Genomic DNA, 20,620 nt, shown 5'->3' with positions numbered 1-20,620 from the left:
AGGAAGGTACAAGTGAAGCCGGCAAAAGAAAAATAGGAAATGGAAGCCTTCTGACATGATCATGGGATTCGCATTTACTGGTTCTTAGATGCAGTGTGTTGTTTCTCGGAAAGTGTGTGAGGGGGGGGGGGGGCAATGGGAAATGAATCTCCGCAGGGGGGGGGTCGCCGGAAATAAAGTTTCGGAACCACTGAGCTTCGGGCCAACTGCGGTTGGACATATTCCAGGGGGCTTCATCACATGACCTCCCGCCCAAACAGGTATTCTTCCCAACTCCAATATTCTTATCAATAACAAACTGAAGTGTTCAAAGAAAATGGAAAAAACACATAGTGTTGTTACTGCCCCTGTGGTTTGTCTCAATAACAACAACTTGCATTTATATAATCACCTTTAACAACAGTAAAAGACCAGGCTTGTATTCCCTTGAATACAGAAGATTAGGGGGTGATCTAATTGAGGTGTTTAAGATGATGAGAGGGTTTGATAGGATAGATAGAGAGAAACTATTTCCTCTGTTGGGGGAATCCAGAACAAGAGGGCACGACCTTAAAATTAGAGCCAGGCCGTTCAGGGGTGATGTCAGGAAGCACTTCTTCACACAAAGGGGAGTGGAAATCTGGAACTCTCTCCCCCAAAAAGCTGTTGAGGCTGGGGGTCAATTGAAAATTTCAAAACTGAGATTGATAGATTTTTGTTCGGTAAGGGTATTAAAGGAACCAAGGCAGGTAAATGGAGTTAAGGTACAGATCAGTCATGATCCAATTGAATGACAGAACAGACTTGAGGGGCTGAATGGCCTCCTCTTGCCCCTGCGTTCCTGGTAAAACATCTCCCGGGTTACTCGCAGCGATGTGTCGGGACATTGGGATTCCAGGGCAATCCTGAATGTTGGTGACCCGAACAGTGTCCCTAACCCTGACCCCATCTGTGCTAGGTTCCTGTAGGAAACTCCACCCTATGGCCAGAGGGGAAGTCCCCCTGTCCCCGAGGGACCCTTGTTTGGCCAATGCTTTCTGCAGCCTCATTCCTCTCGCTCTCTGCATTAGGGTTGCCAACTCTAGTTGGACATATTCCTGGAGGTTTTGTCACATGACCTCCCGTCTCCAGCACCACACCCACCCGGATAAACAGCCTTTGTTCCCCAATTCCAATATTTTTATAAATAATGAATGAAAGTGTGGGGTTCCCAACCTGCCCAGAATGACCGGGAGTTTCCCGGAATTGGGGGTTCCTATCTTGAGCGCTGCCTCCAGCAGCCCAGGAGATCAGCAATTTAAATTTCCCTCCGCTCTGCGCCCACATGAACAACAGACACACGTGTGAGGAGGGACTGTAATTGATTACTGACTATTGGCCTCGTGTCGGGAGACACAACCAGATTAAACTGCGTTAATTTCCCTGCTCAGAGCTGGCCCCCGCAGAGAGCGTGACTGGCCGGGGGAGTCAGGGATCGGGAGGGGGGAGCGGGATCGGGAGGGGAGTCGGGGATCCGGAGGGGAGTCGGGGATCAGGAAGGGGGGACTGGGATCGGGAGGGGAGTCGGGGATCCGGAGGGCGGGACTCGGGGATCCGGAGGGAGGGGCGACGGGGGTCGGAGGGGGGATGGGAATCGGAGGGGGGGGACGGGAATCGGAGGGGGGAACGTGGGATGGGAATCGGAAGGGGGTGACGGGGATCGGAGGGGGGACGGGGATCATAGGGGGGGGATCGGGAGGGGAGGATGGGATCGGGAGGGGGGACGGGGATCGGGAGGGGGGACGGATCGTGGGGGGGGGAACGGGGATCGGGGACGGATCGGGAGGGGGGACGGATCGTGGGGGGGAGGACGGGGATCGGGAGGGGGGACGGATCGTGGGGGGGAGGACGGGGATCAGGAGGGGGGACGGATCGTAGGGGGAGGACGGGGATCGGGAGGGGGATCGTGGGGGGGGGACGGGGATCGTGGGGGGGAGGACGGGGATCGTGGGGGGGGACGGGGATCGTGGGGGGGGGACGGGGATCGGGAGGGGGGACGGGGATCGGGAGGGGGGTTTGGGATCGTGGGGGGGGGACGGGGATCGTGCGGGGGACGGGGATCGGGAGGGGGAGATGGGGATCACAGGGGAGGGGGGGGGAGGACAGGGATCGGGAGAGGGGACGGGGATGGCTTTGAAATGGGAGGAGACTCGAGAGTTGGGGCGAGAGGGACTGGGGAACGGGGCTGACCATCAGACCTCCAGGAATATCTCCAACCAGAGTTGGCAACGGGACAAAAGAGTGAAAACAGGCAGAGCTCATCACCAGCCCGTGATGCTTCTCCAGGTTTGCTCACAGAGATGTCCAGGAGATTAATCTTTAATTCCTGGTAACTCCAGGACAGTCCCGGCCGGTTGGCGACCCTCCTCTGTATCTGCGGCTGGAGTAGGCCCCAGACCCCAGGCTGCGCCCCGAATCCGAACCTCTCCTGCGGCACAACCACCCGCCATTCACCCGAGGGCCGCTCGGGTATTTCCGGCGGCGCTCGGGTATTTCCGGCGGCGCTCGGGTATTTCCGGCCACTCTCGGGTATTTCCGGCGGCGCTCGGGTATTTCCGGCCACTCTCGGGTGCTGCCGGCCGTTAGGATCCGGTGGCTGTGACTGTTTAAATTTGAATCGGCTCTGGGCCTCGGGCTGTGTGTGATGAGAAGGCGCGCCGCTCGGCACAGGCTGACTGAGAGACGCTGAGACCATGACGGTGCTGCAGGAACCCGTTCAGGTAAAGTTCACCCAGCGTACTCGGGCCCGGCCAGGCTCCTACTCCCAGCCCTCGATAGAGGCCGGGCTCTATCCGGCTCCTCCCGCTGGGCTCGGACCCGTCACTCGGAGTGCGGTTTGTGCCGGGACCCGGCAGCAGCCTCCCACCAGCCGGCCGCAAACATCGCCCCAGCCCGAGGCTGGAGCCCCGCACTCCGGCCTCGTCATCGAGGCCTTAAGGACAGGAAGAGGGGAGGGGAGAGACGTGACCCTGTGTTGGGGGTGGGGGGAGAAGAGAGAGAAGTGACCCTGTGTTGGGGGGGGGGGGGGGGAGAAGAGAGAGAAGTGACCCTGTGTTGGGGGGGGGGGGGTGGGGGGAGAAGAGAGAGAAGTGACCCTGTGTTGGGGGGGTGGGGGGAGAAGAGAGAGAAGTGACCCTGTGTTGGGGGGGTGGGGGGAGAAGAGAGAGAAGTGACCCTGTGTTGGGGGGGGGGGGGGTGGGGGGAGAAGAGAGAGAAGTGACCCTGTGTTGGGGGGGGGGGGTGGGGGGAGAAGAGAGAGAAGTGACCCTGTGTTGGGGTGGGGGGAGAGAAGAGAGAGAAGTGACCCTGTGTTGGGGTGGGGGGAGAAGAGAGAGAAGTGACCCTGTGTTGGGTGGGGGGAGAAGAGAGAGAAGTGACCCTGTGTTGGGGGGGGGGGTGGGGGGAGAAGAGAGAGAAGTGACCCTGTGTTGGGGGGGGTGGGGGGAGAAGAGAGAGAAGTGACCCTGTGTTGGGTGGGGGGGAGAAGAGAGAGAAGTGACCCTGTGTTGGGTGGGGGGGGAGAAGAGAGAGAAGTGACCCTGTGTTGGGGGGGGGGGGAGAAGAGAGAGAAGTGACCCTGTGTTGGGTGGGGGGGAGAAGAGAGAGAAGTGACCCTGTGTTGGGTGGGGGGAGAAGAGAGAGAAGTGACCCTGTGTTGGGGGGGTGGGGGGAGAAGAGAGAGAAGTGACCCTGTGTTGGGGGGGGGTGGGGGGAGAAGAGAGAGAAGTGACCCTGTGTTGGGGGGGGGGGGTGGGGGGAGAAGAGAGAGAAGTGACCCTGTGTTGGGGGGGGGTGGGGGGAGAAGAGAGAGAAGTGACCCTGTGTTGGGTGGGGGGAGAAGAGAGAGAAGTGACCCTGTGTTGGGGGGGGGGTGGGGGGAGAAGAGAGAGAAGTGACCCTGTGTTGGGTGGGGGGAGAAGAGAGAGAAGTGACCCTGTGTTGGGTGGGGGGAGAAGAGAGAGAAGTGACCCTGTGTTGGGGGGGGTGGGGGGAGAAGAGAGAGAAGTGACCCTGTGTTGGGGGGGGGTGGGGGGAGAAGAGAGAGAAGTGACCCTGTGTTGGGGGGGGTGGGGGGAGAAGAGAGAGAAGTGACCCTGTGTTGGGGGGGGTGGGGGGAGAAGAGAGAGAAGTGACCCTGTGTTGGGGGGGGTGGGGGGAGAAGAGAGAGAAGTGACCTGGGGTTGGGGGGGGGGGTGGGGGGAGAAGAGAGAGAAGTGACCCTGTGTTGGGGGGGGGGGGGGGGAGAAGAGAGAGAAGTGACCCTGTGTTGGGGGGGGGGGTGGGTGGGGGGAGAAGAGAGAGAAGTGACCCTGTGTTGGGGGGGGGGGGAGAAGAGAGAGAAGTGACCCTGTGTTGGGTGGGGGGAGAAGAGAGAGAAGTGACCCTGTGTTGGGGGGGGGGGGTGGGGGGAGAAGAGAGAGAAGTGACCCTGTGTTGGGGGGGGGGGGGGGTGGGGGGAGAAGAGAGAGAAGTGACCCTGTGTTGGGGGGGGGTGGGGGGAGAAGAGAGAGAAGTGACCCTGTGTTGGGGTGGGGGGAGAAGAGAGAGAAGTGACCCTGTGTTGGGGGGGGGTGGGGGGAGAAGAGAGAGAAGTGACCCTGTGTTGGGGGGGGGTGGGGGGAGAAGAGAGAGAAGTGACCCTGTGTTGGGGGGGGGTGGGGGGAGAAGAGAGAGAAGTGACCTGGGGTTGGGGGGGGGGTGGGGGGAGAAGAGAGAGAAGTGACCCTGTGTTGGGTGGGGGGAGAAGAGAGAGAAGTGACCCTGTGTTGGGGGGGGGGGGTGGGGGGAGAAGAGAGAGAAGTGACCCGGGGTTGGGGGGTGGGGGGGGTGGGGGAGAAGAGAGAGAAGTGACCCTGTGTTGGGTGGGGGGAGAAGAGAGAGAAGTGACCCTGTGTTGGGGGGGGGGGGTGGGGGGAGAAGAGAGAGAAGTGACCCTGTGTTGGGGGGGGTGGGGGGAGAAGAGAGAGAAGTGACCCTGTGTTGGGGGGGGTGGGGGGAGAAGAGAGAGAAGTGACCTGGGGTTGGGGGGGGGTGGGGGGAGAAGAGAGAGAAGTGACCCTGTGTTGGGTGGGGGGAGAAGAGAGAGAAGTGACCCTGTGTTGGGGGGGGGGGGTGGGGGGAGAAGAGAGAGAAGTGACCCGGGGTTGGGGGGGGGGGTGGGGGAGAAGAGAGAGAAGTGACCCTGTGTTGGGTGGGGGGGAGAAGAGAGAGAAGTGACCCTGTGTTGGGGGGGGTGGGGGGAGAAGAGAGAGAAGTGACCTGGGGTTGGGGGGGGGGTGGGGGGAGAAGAGAGAGAAGTGACCCTGTGTTGGGTGGGGGGAGAAGAGAGAGAAGTGACCCTGTGTTGGGGGGGGGGGGTGGGGGGAGAAGAGAGAGAAGTGACCCGGGGTTGGGGGGGGGGGTGGGGGAGAAGAGAGAGAAGTGACCCTGTGTTGGGTGGGGGGAGAAGAGAGAGAAGTGACCCTGTGTTGTGGGGGGGGTGGGGGGAGAAGAGAGAGAAGTGACCCTGTGTTGGGGGGGGTGGGGGGAGAAGAGAGAGAAGTGACCCTGTGTTGGGGGGGGGGGGGGGGAGGAGAGAGAGAGAGAGAGAGAAGAGACCCTGTGTTTGGGGGGGGGGGGAGAGAGAAGAGACCCTGTGTGTGAGGGGGAGGTTGGGTGGAGGGACCCTGGGGCTAGTGGGCGGGGGTGGGGGGCAAAAGGTAGTTGCTGATCGTGATTGTCAAGCTTCAGTAGTTCAACTGGATATAAAGTGAATCCATGGGCCGAGTATTTATGGCACTAGGTGAGGTTTTCTTTCTTGCAACACTGCTGGTAGAAATTGGCTGATGGATTTATATTAATTTAACTTTCCCCTATCCCTGGTTTTATCCTTTTTTTTTATTGTGAAATTTGAGGTAAACAGAACATGCCTCCAACAGGAAATTCACTGAACTATGCTAGGCCTCCGTACCTTTGTTTTCCCCATTGCTTTGCTGCTTTCAGATGTGTCATCCAGCTGGCTTGGAGGGAAATAGCAAAAGTTGCCTGTCAGGGGTGGTTCTGTTGGAGTTTAACAACTTTCCTGGTGTTTGGAAGATGTTTAATGTGGAATGGTGGGTGTGACATTTTCCAGCTTTGTCCACTTGAACAGTGAAAATAGCAAGAGGTGCAATTGAAGATTTGTTTGTTCACAAACCAATTTTTGGAGAGAGCATTTTGAGCATTGTAGTGTGAAGTATTAGTGGTTTCAGGTTTGTCGTTTGTCACTTGTGGGAGCAATTTGAGTTAATAAGTTTAAGAGCATCACACAAAAGGGACAGCATTTAAGAGAGTAGTTGGTGCAGAGTTTTCTCTAGTGTACGGTATTTGTACTGATAGACCTACTGACACTGGGATTGCATTATGTTTCAATTTTCCTTAATTACACCCGGCAAGAAAATAATTACTTGCGCTTTATTCTAAGGAACTAAATCCCCATTGGTATAAAATGGTGTATTTTTCTTTTTTGGGGAGGGAAGAACTCCATCAGGCCAAAAGGCCTGGGAAAGGAGGAAAACAGAGCAAGAAACTACACAGAATGGAAACGTAGAAAATAGGAGCAGGAGTAGGCCATTCGGCCCGTTAAGCCTGCTCTGCCATTCAATATGATCATGGCTGATCCTCTATCTCAATACCATATTCCTGCGCTCTCCCCATACCCCTTGATGCCTTTTGTGTCTAGAAATCTATCTAGCTCCTTCTTAAATATATTCAGTGACTTGGCCTCCACAGCCTTCTGTGGTAGAGAATTCCACAGGTTCACCAACCTGAGTGAAGAAATTTCTCCTCATCTCAGTCCTATATGTCCTATCCCATGTCCTGAGACCGTGACTCCCCCCCCGCCCCCCCCAGCCAGGGGAAACATCCTTTTTTATTCGTTCATGGGATGTGGGCATCGCTGGCGAGGCCGGCATTTATTGCCCATCCCTAATTGCCCTTGAGAAGGTGGTGGTGAGCCGCCTTCTTGAATCGCTGCAGTCCGCGTGGTGAAGGTTCTCCCACAGTGCTGTTAGGAAGGGAGTTCCAGGATTTTGACCCAGTGACAATGAAGGAACGGCGATATATTTCCAAGTTGGGATGGTGTGTGACTTGGAGGGGAACATGCAGATGGTGTTCCCATGTACCTGCTGCTCTTGTCCTTCTAGGTGGTAGAGGTCGTGGGTTTGGGAGGCGCTGTCGAAGAAGCCTTGGCGAGTTGCTGCAGTGCATTCTGTGGATGGTACACACTGCAGCCACAGTGCGCCGGTGGTGAAGGGAGTGAATGTTTAGGGGCGTCGATTTGGTGCCAATCAAGCGTGCTGCTTTGTCCTGGATGGTATCGAGCTTCTTGAGTGTTGTTGGAGCTGCACTCATCCAGGCAAGTTGAGGGTATTCCATCACACTCCTGACTTGTGCCTTGTAGATGGTGGAAAGGCTTTGGGGAGTCAGGAGGTGAGTCACTCGCCGCAGAATACCCAGCCTCTGACCTGCTCTTGTAGCCACAGTATTTATATGGCTGGTCCAGTTAAGTGTCTGGTCAATGGTGAACCCCAGAATGTTGATGGTGGGGGATTTGGCAATGGTAATGCTGTTGAATGTCATGGGGAGTTGGTTAGATTCTCTCTTGTTGGAGATTGTCATTGCCTGACACTTATCTGCTGCGAATGTTACTTGCCACGTATCAGCCCAGGTCGTGCTGCATGCGGGCACGGACTGCTTCATTATCTGAGGGGTTGCGAATGGAACTGAACACTGTGCAATCATCAGTGAACATCCCCATTTCTGGGAGGGAAGGTCATTGATGAAGCAGCTGAAGATGGTTGGGCCAAGGACACTGCCCTGAGGAACTCCTGCAGCAATGCCCTGGGGCTGAGGTGATTGGCCTCCAACAACCACGACCATCTTCCTTTGTGCAAGGTATGACTCCTGCCACTGGAGAGTTTCCCCCTGATTCCCATTGACTTCAATTTTACTAGTGCTTCTTGATGCCACACTCAGTCAAATGCTGCCTTGATGTCAAGGGCAGTCACTCTCACCTCCTGGAATTCAGCTCTTTTGTCCATGTTTGGACCAAGGCTGTAATGAGGTCTGGAGCCGAGTGGTCCTGGCGGAACCCAAACTGAGCATTGGCGAGCAGGTTATTGGTGAGCAAGTGTTGCTTGATAGCACTGTCGACAACACCTTCCATCACTTTGCTGATGATTGAGAGTAGACTGATGGGGCGGTAATTGGCCGGATTGGATTTGTCCTGCTTTTTGTGGACAGGACATACCTGGGCAATTTTCCACATTGTCGGGTAGATGCCAGTGTTGTAGCTGTACTGGAACAGCTTGGCTAGAGGCGCGGCTAGTTCTGGAGCGCAAGTCTTCAGCACTACAGCTGGGATGTTGTTGGGGCCCATAGCCTTTGCTGTATCCAGTGCACTCAGCCATTACTTGATATCACATGGAGTGAATCGAATTGGCTGAAGACTGTCTTCTGTGATGGTGGGGATATCGGGAGGAGGCCGAGATGGATCATTCACTCGGCACTTCTGGCTGAAGATGGTTGCAAACGTTTAAGCCTTGTCTTTTGCACTCACGTGCTGGACTCTGCCGCCATTGAGGATGGGGATGTTTACAGAGCCTCCTCCTCCCGTTAGTTGTTTAATTGTCCACAACCATTCACGACTGGATGTGGCGGACTGCAGAGCTTTGATCTGATCCGTTGGTTGTGGAATCGCTTCACTCTGTCTATAGCATGTTGCTTCCGCATCCAGTCTGTCTAGCCCTGTCAGAATTTTATATGTTTCAATGAGATCCCCTCATTCTTCTAAACTCGAGTGAATACAGGCCGAGTCGACCCAATCTCTTCTCATATGACAGTCCTGCCATTCCATGAATCAGTCTAGTGAACCTTTGCTGCAATCCCTCTATGGCAAGTATATCCTTTTCTTAAGTAAGGAGAACAAAACTGCTCACAATATTGCAGATGTGGTCTCACCAAGGCCCAGTATAACAGCAGTAAGACATCCTTGCTCCTGTACTCAAATCCTCTTGCAATGAGGGCAACCATATCATTTGCCTTCCTAACTGTTTGCTGCACCTGCATGTTTGCTTTCAGTGACTGGTGTACAAGGACACCCAGGTCCCTTTGTACATCAACATTCCCCAATCTATCACCATTTAATTAATACTCTGCCATTCAGTTTTTCCTTCCGAAGTGGATAACTTCACATTTATCCACATTGTACTGCATCTGCCATGTGATTGCCCACTCACTCAACTTGTCTAAATCGCCTTGAAGTCTCTTTGCATCCTCCTCACAACTCACGATCCCACCTTGTTTTGTGTCGTCAGCAAACTTGGAAATATTACATTTGGTTCCCTCATCCAAATCATTGATGTATTGTGAATAGCTGGGGCCCAAGCACTGATCCCTGCGGAAGCCCAATAGTCACTGCTGAAAAAGACCCCTTTATTCCTACTCTCTGTTCCTGTCTGATAACCAATTTTCAATCCATGCCAGTAAATTACCCCCAATCCCATGTTCTTTAATTTTGCACACTAACCTCTTATGTGGGACTTTATCAAAGGCCTTCTGAAAATCCAAATAGACCACATCCTCTGGTTCCCCCTTATCTATTCTACCAGTTACAGCCTCAAATAAAACTCCAGTAGGTTTGTCAAACATGATTTCCCTTTCATAAATCCATGTTGACTTTGTCAAATCCCATTGATATTTTCTAAGTGTCATGTTATCACATCCTTTATAACATCAGTAGTAGGGAAAATGCTAGTGTCAGCCTAACCGGTCTGTAGTTCCCTGTTTTCTCTCTTTTTAAATAGTGGGGTTACTTTTGCCACCCTCCAATCTGCAGGAGCTGTTCCATAATCTATAGAATTTTGGAAGATGACAACTAATGCATCCACTATTTCCATGGCTACCTCTTTTAGTACTCTGGGTTGCAGATTATCAGGTCCTGGGGATTTATCGACTATCAGTCCCATTAATTTCTCCAGCACTTTTTTTACTAATGAATTTCCTTTAATTCCCCCTTCTCACTAGTCCCTTGGTTCCCTAGCATTTCTGGGAAGTTATTTGTGTCCTCTTCCGTGAAGACAGAACCAAAGTATTTGTTTAATTGCTCTGCCATTTCCCCGTTCCCCATTAAAAATTCTCCCGTTTCTGACTGTAAGGGACCTACATTTGTCTTCACTAATCTTTTTCTTTTTACATGAAGAAACTTTTACAGTCCACTTTTATGTTCCTTGCAAGTTTACTCTCATACTCTATTTTTCCCCTCTTAATCAATCTCTTGGTCCTATTTTTGCTGAATTCTAAACTGCTCCCAATCCTCAGGCTTGCTACTTTTTCTGGCAACTTTATATGACTCCTCTTTGGATCTAATACTATCCTTAATTTCTTTTGTTAGCCACGGTTGGGCCGCATTTCCTTTTGTGTTTTTGCACCAGAAAGGAATGTATAATTGTTGCAATTCATGCATTAATTCCTTAAATGTGGAGGGTCCTGCTCCGTAACGCCCTCATTTGTGGGTGAAAGTTGCGTAGATCTAATCTGAAAACTTCACACCAGAAATCAGAGGTTGACCATATAAATCGAGCCCCCGATGAACGTTTCACTCAAAGCTTCTGTGGAGCCTGCTTTTACTCTCTCCTGTCTTGTGGAGGTCGCTGTTTCTGTTGAATCAGCACCTGCCTCCTGGGTGTTTGGCTATTGCTGTGTAATTGGGGTATATGATGATGTAGTGGTGTTACAGGAGTTGCAATTAAAGTGGCAAAAGCCAACCAGTGATCATTTTGCCCAAATACTAAGTGGGTAGTTAAGCCCTCATTAACTATATGCACAGCTGTCTGTGTGTACGTGATGTGGAGATGCTGGTGATGGACTGGGGTGGACAAATGTAAGGAGTCTTACGACACCAGGTTATAGTCCAACAGTTTTATTTGAAAATCACAAGCTTTCGGAGGCTTTCTCCTTCGTCAGGTGAGTGTGGGATTCCTTGAAAGTTACCGTGTATATAGTCAGAGAACAATGCCTGGTGATTACAGATAATCTTTCCAACTGTCTGTTATCAAGGCAATCAAAGGAATTGAATAGTGTTCAGACAGAGAGCCATGAGATACAAGACTACTGAATATACAAACGGCGAGAGAGAGAGAGAGAGAGACACACACCAGTTGTATTAAAAACAGATAACTTTTTTTTCCGTTGGTGGGGTTATGTGTAGCGTGACATGAACCCAAGATCCCGGTTGAGGCCGTCCTCAAGGGTGCGGAACTTGGCTATCAATTTCTGCTCGATGATTTTGCGTTGTCGTGTGTCTCAAAGGCCGCCTTGGAGAACGCTTACCTGAAGATTGGTGGCTGAATGTCCTTGACTGCTGAAGTGTTCCCTGACTGGGAGGGAACCCTCCTGTCTGGCGACTGTTGCGCGGTGTCCGTTCATCCGTTGTCGCAGTGTCTGCATGGTCTCGCCAATGTACCATGCTCCGGGGCATCCTTTCCTGCAACGTATGAGGTAGACAACGTTGGCCGAGTCACAGGAGTATGAACCATGACATCTGTAGTGGGCAAGTTGTTAGAGTGTATTCTGAGGGACAGGATCTACAGGCATTTGGAGAGGCAGGGACTAATTAGGAACAGTCAGCATGGTTTTGTGAGAGGAAAATCATGTCTCACGAATTTGATTGAGTTTTTTGAAGGGGTAACCAAGAAGATAGATGAGGGCTGTGCAGTGGACGTGGTCTACATGGACTTCAGCAAAGCCTTTGACAAGGTACCGCATGGTAGGTTGTTGCATAAGGTTAAATCTCATGGGATCCAAGGTGAGGTAGCCAATTGGATACAAAATTAGCTTGACGACAGAAGGTGGTTGTAGAGGGTTGTTTTTCAAACTGGATGCCTGTGTCCAGCGGTGTGCCTCAGGGATCGGTGCTGGGTCCGCTGTTATTTGTTATTTATATGAATGATTTGGATGAGAATTTAGGAGGCATGGTTAGTAAGTTTGCAGATGACACCAAGATTGGTGGCATTGTGGACAGTGAAGAAGGTTATCTAGGATTGCAACGGGATCTTGATAAATTGGGCCAGTGGGCCGATGAATGGCAGATGGAGTTTAATTTAGATAAATGTGAGGTGATGCATTTTGGGAGATCGAATCGGGCCAGGACCTACTCCGTTAATGGTAGGGCGTTGGGGAGAGTTATAGAACAAAGAGATCTAGGAGTACAGGTTCATAGCTCCTTGAAAGTGGAGTCACAGGTGGATAGGGTGGTGAAGAAGGCATTCGGCATGCTTGGTTTCATTGGTCAGAACATTGAATGCAGGAGTTGGGATGTATTGTTGAAGTTGTACAGGGCATTGGTGAGGCCACACTTGGAGTACTGTGTACAGTTCTGGTCACCCTATTATAGAAAGGATATTATTAAACTAGAAAGAGTGCAGAAAAGATTTACTAGGATGCTACCGGGACTTGATGGTTTGACTTACAGGGAGAGGTTAGACAGACTGGGACTTTTTTCCCTGGAGAGTAGGAGGTTAAGGGGTGATCTTATAGAAGTCTATAAAATAATGAGGGGCATAGATAAGGTAGATAGTCAAAATCTTTTCCCAAAGGTAGCGGAGTCTATAACGAGGGGGCACAGATTTAAGGTGAGAGGGGAGAAATACAAAAGGGTCCAGAGGGGCAATTTTTTCACTCAAAGGGTGGTGAGTGTCTGGAACGAGCTGCCAGAGGCAGTAGTAGAGGCGGGTACAATTTTGTCTTTTAAAAAGCATTTGGACAGTTACATGGGTAAGATGGGTATAGAGGGATATGGGCCAAGTGCAGGCAATTGGGACTAGCTTAGTTGTATAAACTGGGCGACATGGACATGTTGGGCCGAAGGGCCTGTTTCCATGTTGTAACTTCTATGATTCTATGGTGGGTGGTGTCCTCTCGTGTGATGGTGGTATCTGTCGATGATCTGGCATGTCTTGCAGAGGTTACCATGGCAGGGTTGTGTGGTGTCATGGACGCTGTTCTCCTGAAAGCTGGGTAATTTGCTGCGAACGATGGTCTGTTTGAGGTTGGGTGGCTGTTTGAAGGCGTGGGGATGGCCTTAGCAAGGTGTTCATCGTCATCGATGACACGTTGAAGGCTCCAAGGTGTGGAAGAGAGCTGGGTGGTGGTTGGTTCTTTCTCCTTCAGTACAGCGACTATTCAGAATAAAGTCCACTTTGGACCTAAAAGATAGATCCGAGTATTTTCTAAATGGCTAGAAGCTAGGAACTGTGGAGGAGCAGAGAGATTTAGGGGTCCAAGTATAGAGATCACTTAAAAACTAGTGGTGCAAAAAGTAATTTAAAAGGCTAATGAAATATTGAGGGCTGGAATACAAAGGGGTGGAAGTTCTGTTACAGTTGTACAGGGCCCTGGTTAGACCCCATCTGGAGCACTGCGTTCAGTTCTGGGCATCGAACCTCAGGAAGGATATATTGGCCTTGGAGGGGGTGCAGCGCAGATTCATCTAAATGATACTGGGGCTAAAAGGGTTAAATGATGAGGCCAGGTTGCATGGACTAGGCTTGTATTCCCTTGAATATAGAAGAATAAGGGGTGATCTAATTGAGGTTGTTTAAGATGATTTAAAGGGTTTGATGGGGTAGATAGAGAGAAACTATTTCCTCTGTTGCGGGAATCCAGAACAAGAGGGCATGACCTTAAAATTAGAGCTCGGCCGTTCAGGCGTGATGTCAGGAACTGCTTCTTCACACAAAGGGGAGTGAAAATCTGGTTCACTCTCTCTCAAAAAGCTATTGAGACTGGGGGTCAATTGAGAATTTCAAAACGGAGAGAGATTTTTATTAGGCATGGGTATTAAAAGTTATGGTGCTAAGGTAGGTAAATGGAGTTGAGTTACAGATCAGACATTATCTAATTGAATGGCAGAACATGCTTGAGGGGCTGAATGGCCTCCTGTTCCTATGTTCCTAAGAAAAGCTTGGAGCTTCAATTACTGAGTCAGGGAGTGATGGGATACAAGTTTACATGCATGACTCCCTCATGAGTGACAAAGGTTTCTCTAATTGGAGGAAGTCACTCAGGTGGACTTGCGTTTCTGCTGCCTTTTTTTCTGAATGATGTGTCAAAACAATGCAGGAAGTTCTGAGATGCAGTACAGCAACTGTTGAGTACAGTGTTGCCCAAGGTTAGGGGCAAAACATCAAGAGACGATGCAGAAGGGTGCCGGAAGAGGGGAGGCAAAAACATCTGCTACAAGGGATGATCTGGAGAAGAGCTGGATTGTGTGTGTCCATCTGTCTGATGCAGGATAGTGTTGAGCGTACATGGCTCAAGAAAGGTGGAGGTTTTACAACAGTGTTCTGAATGACAAGTAATGCTAAAGAACAAAGTATACAACATAGACCATTTAAACTGACAACCAGAGGTCAGATTAGACCAGATAGTTTTCAGTTAGCACTGAGAATTCCATGCACTGTATGTCAACTGCTTCCTTCCTTTTTGTGTCAGCTTGGCTCAGTTGGTAGCACGCACTCACCCAGGTTAGCAGGCTGTGGGTTCAGGCTTCACTCCAGGACTTGGGGCCGTAACCTAGGCTGGTGCTTCAGAACAGTACTGAGAGAGTGCTGCATTGTTGGAGGTGCCATCTTTCAAATGAGACATTAAACCAGGGCCCGTCTGCCTGTTCAGGTAAATAAATAGTGCCATGAGATCTTTTCTAAAGAAAAACCTGGAGTTTTCCTGGTCGACCAACATCAAAAACAGCATTTCCTGCTGCTGTTTCTGGGATCATGCTGTGAGCAAATTAGCTGCCCTATTTGTCGAGGTAACCAGTGATTACCCTTCAAAAGTAACTTGGTGCTTGTGAAGCACTTTTTGAGAGATCCTAAGGACCCAATGAGGTACATTATATATTTGTCTAAATTCTTTCTTCTCCAAGTAAGCCCTTTATCTTGGTAGGTTTCACATTGGGACCAGTTTGAAGATCGTGGTTTGAAAGGTTTTCAAAAACTGAGTGATTATTAACACCACAAGATCTAGGGTTTGGGCTTGGGGGTTAGAGTTACAAACCTTTTGTTATTATTGAGAACACATTGTCAATAGTGGTTTTGCCATTGTCCTTCCATAAATCAGGTCCTGTTCACTCTGCCTGCCCACTGTCTATTCCACCTGACGTGTGATAGGTGAAAAAAAATTACTTCAATCTGGCATTTGCACACAGTGAGCCTCCCTGGGAGCTGCTGTTGAGGAAGAGGGTGAATAATTTCCTCTCTGCCTGGTCACATGAAGATTTGAGGTACCATGTTTCAGCTGTAATGTGTTCAAAATGATTATAGGTGTTCACTATGGGTTTCCTTTTTGAAGATTTAAATTTTTGCTCCTCTGTTGTGATCTTTTCTCACACAGGCTTGTGATATTGAGCTCAAGGCATGCATCTATATTGGCAAAGGACTTCATTGAATTTACTAGAATACTTTTTCCTAATTGTGAATTATAACTAGAGCTTGATTCTTTTTAAGTGTAGGTTCAAATTTAGAACCTGATTAGTATTTTAATCAAAGTAGTTGGTGTATTCTTACCCTACCCAGGCTGGAATGGCCCTGTGATTTTGTCCTTGTGGAGAGCCAACTGTTTTCAAACTAGTACATGGGATATAGACTGATCTTTATTATAATCACACTCCCACCCATAAATTGCAGGGTGAGTGCTGGCCTATCCTTCCTGAGGCTGGATCATGATGTTTTTAAAGCTTGGTTTTCTGCTGTCCACAAATCATTCCAACCAAGACAGCAAGTTGGACAGTTGCTCCCAGAGCCACAAGAGGGGCATCTTTGTGGAGAGGGCACCTTCTCAGCCCTGTGTCTCTCTGGGGAATAACAGTTGAACTTGAGAACAGAAGGCCATGAGAAGGTTTTTCTCAAATTAACCTCCCCAACCTTAGTATCCCTCGCTCTCCCCTCCCCCCCCCCCCCCCTCCCCCCCATTCATCTACTCTCAATATTGCCAAGTTTTCTTTTTTCCAAAAAAAACACAAGCCCAACTCCCTGAGAACTTAAATCCCTAATACCAGCCTCTCGTTCATGCACATTTGGTCTCTAATTAGAATCTGTGAGCAGAAACAATCCGTTTATCGCACTGCTGAAAGTAAATGGAACAAGATTTTTACGACGGTTAGAGTTTTGTAGTCGCGTGCAGATAATATTTAATTCCACTTTTTCTTCTGTGGACCCAATGAACAGTGTTGTAGCCATGGAGCCCAGCCTTTTCCAGTGCTGTGTATTGTGTGGTGTCGGTATGGTGCAGTTGAAATCAAAGTTCTTCAGAAATTGAGATTTCATGCTCCTTTCACGTTAGAAATCAATACTTGTATCTAATGTGTGTTTTCTTAATGAGCCACTTAACTATCCTCTCAATGTTGTTAGTTTCTTTAATATCGTATGGTGTATCCTGTTACTTGAAAGTTCATCGTTCACCCATGTATTTTTTAATATTGCTGTCAGTAACTGCTGTTGTGAAAAATTGAGCAACACTGGTGAATTCAAACATTGGTATACACAAGGTGAGATCAGGAGAGGTTTCCATGCACAGCAAAGGAAAGCTTACAGATTTGTCATTTCAAGACTGAACACGTTGGGGCTTCTGAGGGTTCAGTGGGTGAAAGATTGTATAATATGATGCAGACTTGGGAGGTCCCAGGTTCAGTGCCCAGTATGTGCTTCACTAACTGAGCCTCGCTGGGTATACGGTGTGGTTGCAGGGAAAGGGAGGGGGGTGAACAACTGCTGTACCTGATATCGACTGAGCACCAGAGGAAAGTGCATGTGTGGGCACAAGGTGGAGGCTGCATTCGGCTCTGCTGTTACATCCACAAATGTAAAATTGTCTGCACTAGTGCTTGTCTAGGCAGGCATGTGAAGAATGGTGATTGGGGTGATATATACTGCTGCCTGTAGAACTTAACTTCACCTGGAACCACTGCCTTCCTGAAAAGGGGAACAGGCTACTAATATCACTGATGGTTATACTATTTTGCAGCACTGAATTGTGAGGCAAACATTTTTGAAGATAGAAAGTTTTGAACAGAACCAATTTCAGCTCCCAAATTCCATAGCTGGGAATAGATAATTACAGTTCTGTGGTGGGGGGGGGGGTGTTGCTGCCACAATGGTGATAAAACTGGCAGTGAATGGAGTGATAGTAATTAGTGATTCTAACATGACCTGTCTAAAAGCTCAGTTTCATCCCCAGGTTTGCAAGTTTAAGCTATGGAATCTGTACACCATGAATGGGATCTCGGGGATGATCAAGGAAGATGTTGCTTCAAGTTAGTAAGTTTGGGAGTGAGGTGTGGATGCAGTAGATTCCTACCATGTTTGTGTCTTTTGTCCAGAATATCATTGAATACCAGGACTCTTTCCCCAGAGGTTTGAAGGGTGTTGTGATCGTAGAATCGTACAGCACAGGAAGAAGTCCATCGTGTCTGTGCTGGCTCTTTGAAAGAGCTATCCAATTAGTTCCATTCCCCTGCTCTCTCCATAGCCCTGCAAATTTTTTCTTTCCAAGTGATGTCAACAATATGTAAAATCTGTAGTTCAAAATATTTTTTCACTCCCTTTTTTATGATGAGCCAGTGGTTTTAAAGGGGTTGTCTGACTATCAGCTTAATTTTTGACCTTATTTTTGTTATAAAGTGTGTGAACTAATCTTAATGGGGCATTAGCTGGGGAGGGCACCACACCTGATGATGTGAAGAAGCTGAACGATTGGTAGATCTGTAAATTGTTCAGTTTGCAGTAATAATTCTTTAGAATGAACACTATCTTCGATTCTTGTTTAGTGTGCTGCGAAATTCTTTCCTGCTCCACAGGTCCTGCATGGAGCCAAGTGTGAGCAAGTGCCTCTGCCTGTGGTGCTGGGAGATGTAGAGGGCAGAAGCAGCTTTTCCTCTTTAGAGCAAGAAAAATGCTCAGTTGCTTAGCTTGGCATCAAATAGGACACAAAGGTTGTACACCATCTGCTTCAATGTGAGACAGTGGCCGGGGAGGGGGGTGGAATCGGTGGCGAGGGACAGAGTTTGTGACGGGAACCACAAGGTGATGGCTTCTGTCTTCCCAAGTGGAGGAGATTGTGCTCATCCAGGGCTGGCTGTCAGATAAACAGTCTGACAACAGAAGCAGTGGAGAAGTAAAGCTGGGTGTCATCAACGTACATGTGGCAATTGACCCAGTGTCTTTGTTTGATGTCACCAAGGGCAGCGTGTAGATGAGGAAGAGGAGGGCTCCAAGGATAAGTCCTTGGACTCGAGGTAACAGGGCAGGAAGAGAACTCTCTTCTGGAGATGCTATGGCTACGATGGGATAGGATAGGATGGGTGAAACCAAGTGGACCGTCCCATTGAGCTGGACAATGGAGGAGGATGGTGTGCTCAACCATTTCAAAGGTTGCAGAGGGGTCGAGAAGGACTAGGAGAAATAGCTGCTTGCAAAGTATACCATTTCTTGGAGCGGTAGCACGTGGTTCTGCTGCATGTTGGTGTTTTCTGATCTGTGGCAGTTGAGAGCTGTGTGGACATTGGGCCTGCATTAGGCAAAGTTGTGAGTTCTTAATGTGCTTGTATTTCAAATTGCTGCAGTGTCAGAGCTGAAACTAGAAGCCAGAGGCAGGTTACTTGCAGCTTTATTGAGCTAAATAACAGAGCAAATCCCCAATTTGTGGTTCCAGTCATTTGCAGTTTGATATTTGTTTGCTTTATTGATGCAGCTGTTCCTTGTGGCTTGTTGCAGTTCGTTCCTACCATGCTGATTAGTTGCTCACGTGTACTGTGGGTGTAATATGTTCATTTCTTCTTGGTAACATTCTAGGAATTGATGTCAACTGTTAAGTTAACAAGTGCCTGAAGTTGATGTTTGGTGATGCTGGTCATAGTTAAAGAGTAAAGCTCCCTCTACACTGCCCCGTCAAACAGATGGGAACATTAAGGGGTTTAGGGAAGGAATTAGATTGTGGGGCCTAGGCGGCTGATAACATGGCCACTGTTGGTTGGCCGAAGCAAGGGTATGCATAAGAGGCCAGAGTCAGGGCAACAGAGTTTGAGGGGGGTTGTACTGCTGGGGGAGATTAGAAATGGGTAAGACGTAATAGAAAGGTACAACTGAGTGTTATCAGTGCACATGTGGAATGACAGAGTAGAGCACCCTCTACACTGCTCAATAAGCACCATTGCTGTCAAGTTCACTAGTGTCTGCTGCAGTAAGGCAGCGTTTCTATTTCTGACACCAGTTATCCTTGAAAACAGTCAGTATGGTGCCAAATTACGACAGTTTTGTGCTATGGGCCATTTGGAGCTGTGTTGAATTTGCCCAAAATGTTGATTCTTTAAAGCTTATGCAGAGGACGCTTTCATAGGAACAGGAGTAAGCTGCTCAAGCCTGTTCTGCCATTCAATTAGATCATAGCTGACCTGCACCTCAACTCCATCTACCCTTTAACATCCCTTTATCGTTTTTAAAACCTTGATTAGATCACCCCTCAACCTTCTAAACGCAAAGGAATAGAAGCCAAGTTTATGCAACCTGGCATCATCTGGTGAATCTGCACTGTACCCCCTCCAAGGCCATTATATCTTTCCTGAGGTGCGGTGCCCAGAACTGAATGCAGTACTCCAGATGGGGTCTTACCAAGGCTTTGATTATCTGAAGCACATCTTCATTTGTTATTTATATTAATGATTTGGATGAGAATTTAGGAGGCATGGTTAGTAAGTTTGCAGATGACACCAAGATTGGTGGCATTGTGGACAGTGAAGAAGGTTATCTGGGATTGCAACGGGATCTTGATCAATTGGGCCAGTGGGCCGATGAATGGCAGATGGAGTTTAATTTAGATAAATGTGAGGTGATGCATTTTGGTAGATCGAATCGGGCCAGGACCTACTCCGTTAATGGTAGGGCGTTGGGGAGAGTTATAGAACAAAGAGATCTAGGAGTACAGATTCATAGCTCCTTGAAAGTGGAGTCACAGGTGGATAGGGTGGTGAAGAAGGCATTCGGCATGCTTGGTTTCATTGGTCAGAACATTGAATGCAGGAGTTGGGATGTCTTGTTGAAGTTGTACAGGGCATTGGTGAGGCCACACTTGGAGTACTGTGTACAGTTCTGGTCACCCTATTATAGAAAGGATATTATTAAACTAGAAAGAGTGCAGAAAAGATTTACGAGGATGCTACTGGGACTTGATGGTTTGACTTACAGGGAGAGGTTAGACAGACTGGGACTTTTTTCCCTGGAGAGTAGGAGGTTAAGGGGTGATCTTATAGAAGCCTATAAAATAATGAGGGGCATAGATAAGGTCGATAGTCAAAATCTTTTCCCAAAGGTAGGGGAGTCTATAACGAGGGGGCATAGATTTAAGGTGAGAGGGGAGAAATACAAAAGGGTCCAGAGGGGCAATTTTTTCACTCAAAGGGTGGTGAGTGTCGAACGAGCTGCCAGAGGCAGTAGTAGAGGCGGGTACAATTTTGTCTTTTAAAAAGCATTTGGACAGTTACATGGGTAAGATGGGTATAGAGGGATATGGGCCAAGTGCAGGCAATTGGGACTAG

At 49.3% G+C, this 20,620-nt stretch overlaps 1 protein-coding gene across 2 annotated transcripts in view; it reads left to right on the top strand.

Moving 5' to 3' along the window:
- Positions 1-2,586: 2,586 nt before the first annotated feature.
- The window catches only part of cdc27 (cell division cycle 27), an 88,193-nt gene continuing 70,159 nt past the window's right edge, over positions 2,587-20,620 (top strand). For both annotated transcript variants that reach the window (XM_067969146.1, XM_067969145.1), the window contains exon 1: positions 2,587-2,738. Coding sequence is in view for 1 of the 2 variants with exons in the window: in XM_067969145.1 (XP_067825246.1) it covers positions 2,712-2,738 (27 nt within the window). In the remaining variant the exon portion in view is untranslated. The remainder of the gene's footprint in view (positions 2,739-20,620) is intronic.

This window comes from Heptranchias perlo, chromosome 30 (genome assembly GCF_035084215.1).
Source record: "Heptranchias perlo isolate sHepPer1 chromosome 30, sHepPer1.hap1, whole genome shotgun sequence".
Taxonomy (NCBI): Eukaryota; Metazoa; Chordata; class Chondrichthyes; order Hexanchiformes; family Hexanchidae; genus Heptranchias; species Heptranchias perlo.
Note: the sequence above shows the minus strand (reverse complement) of the source record. Positions and strands in the feature narration are given on the sequence as shown.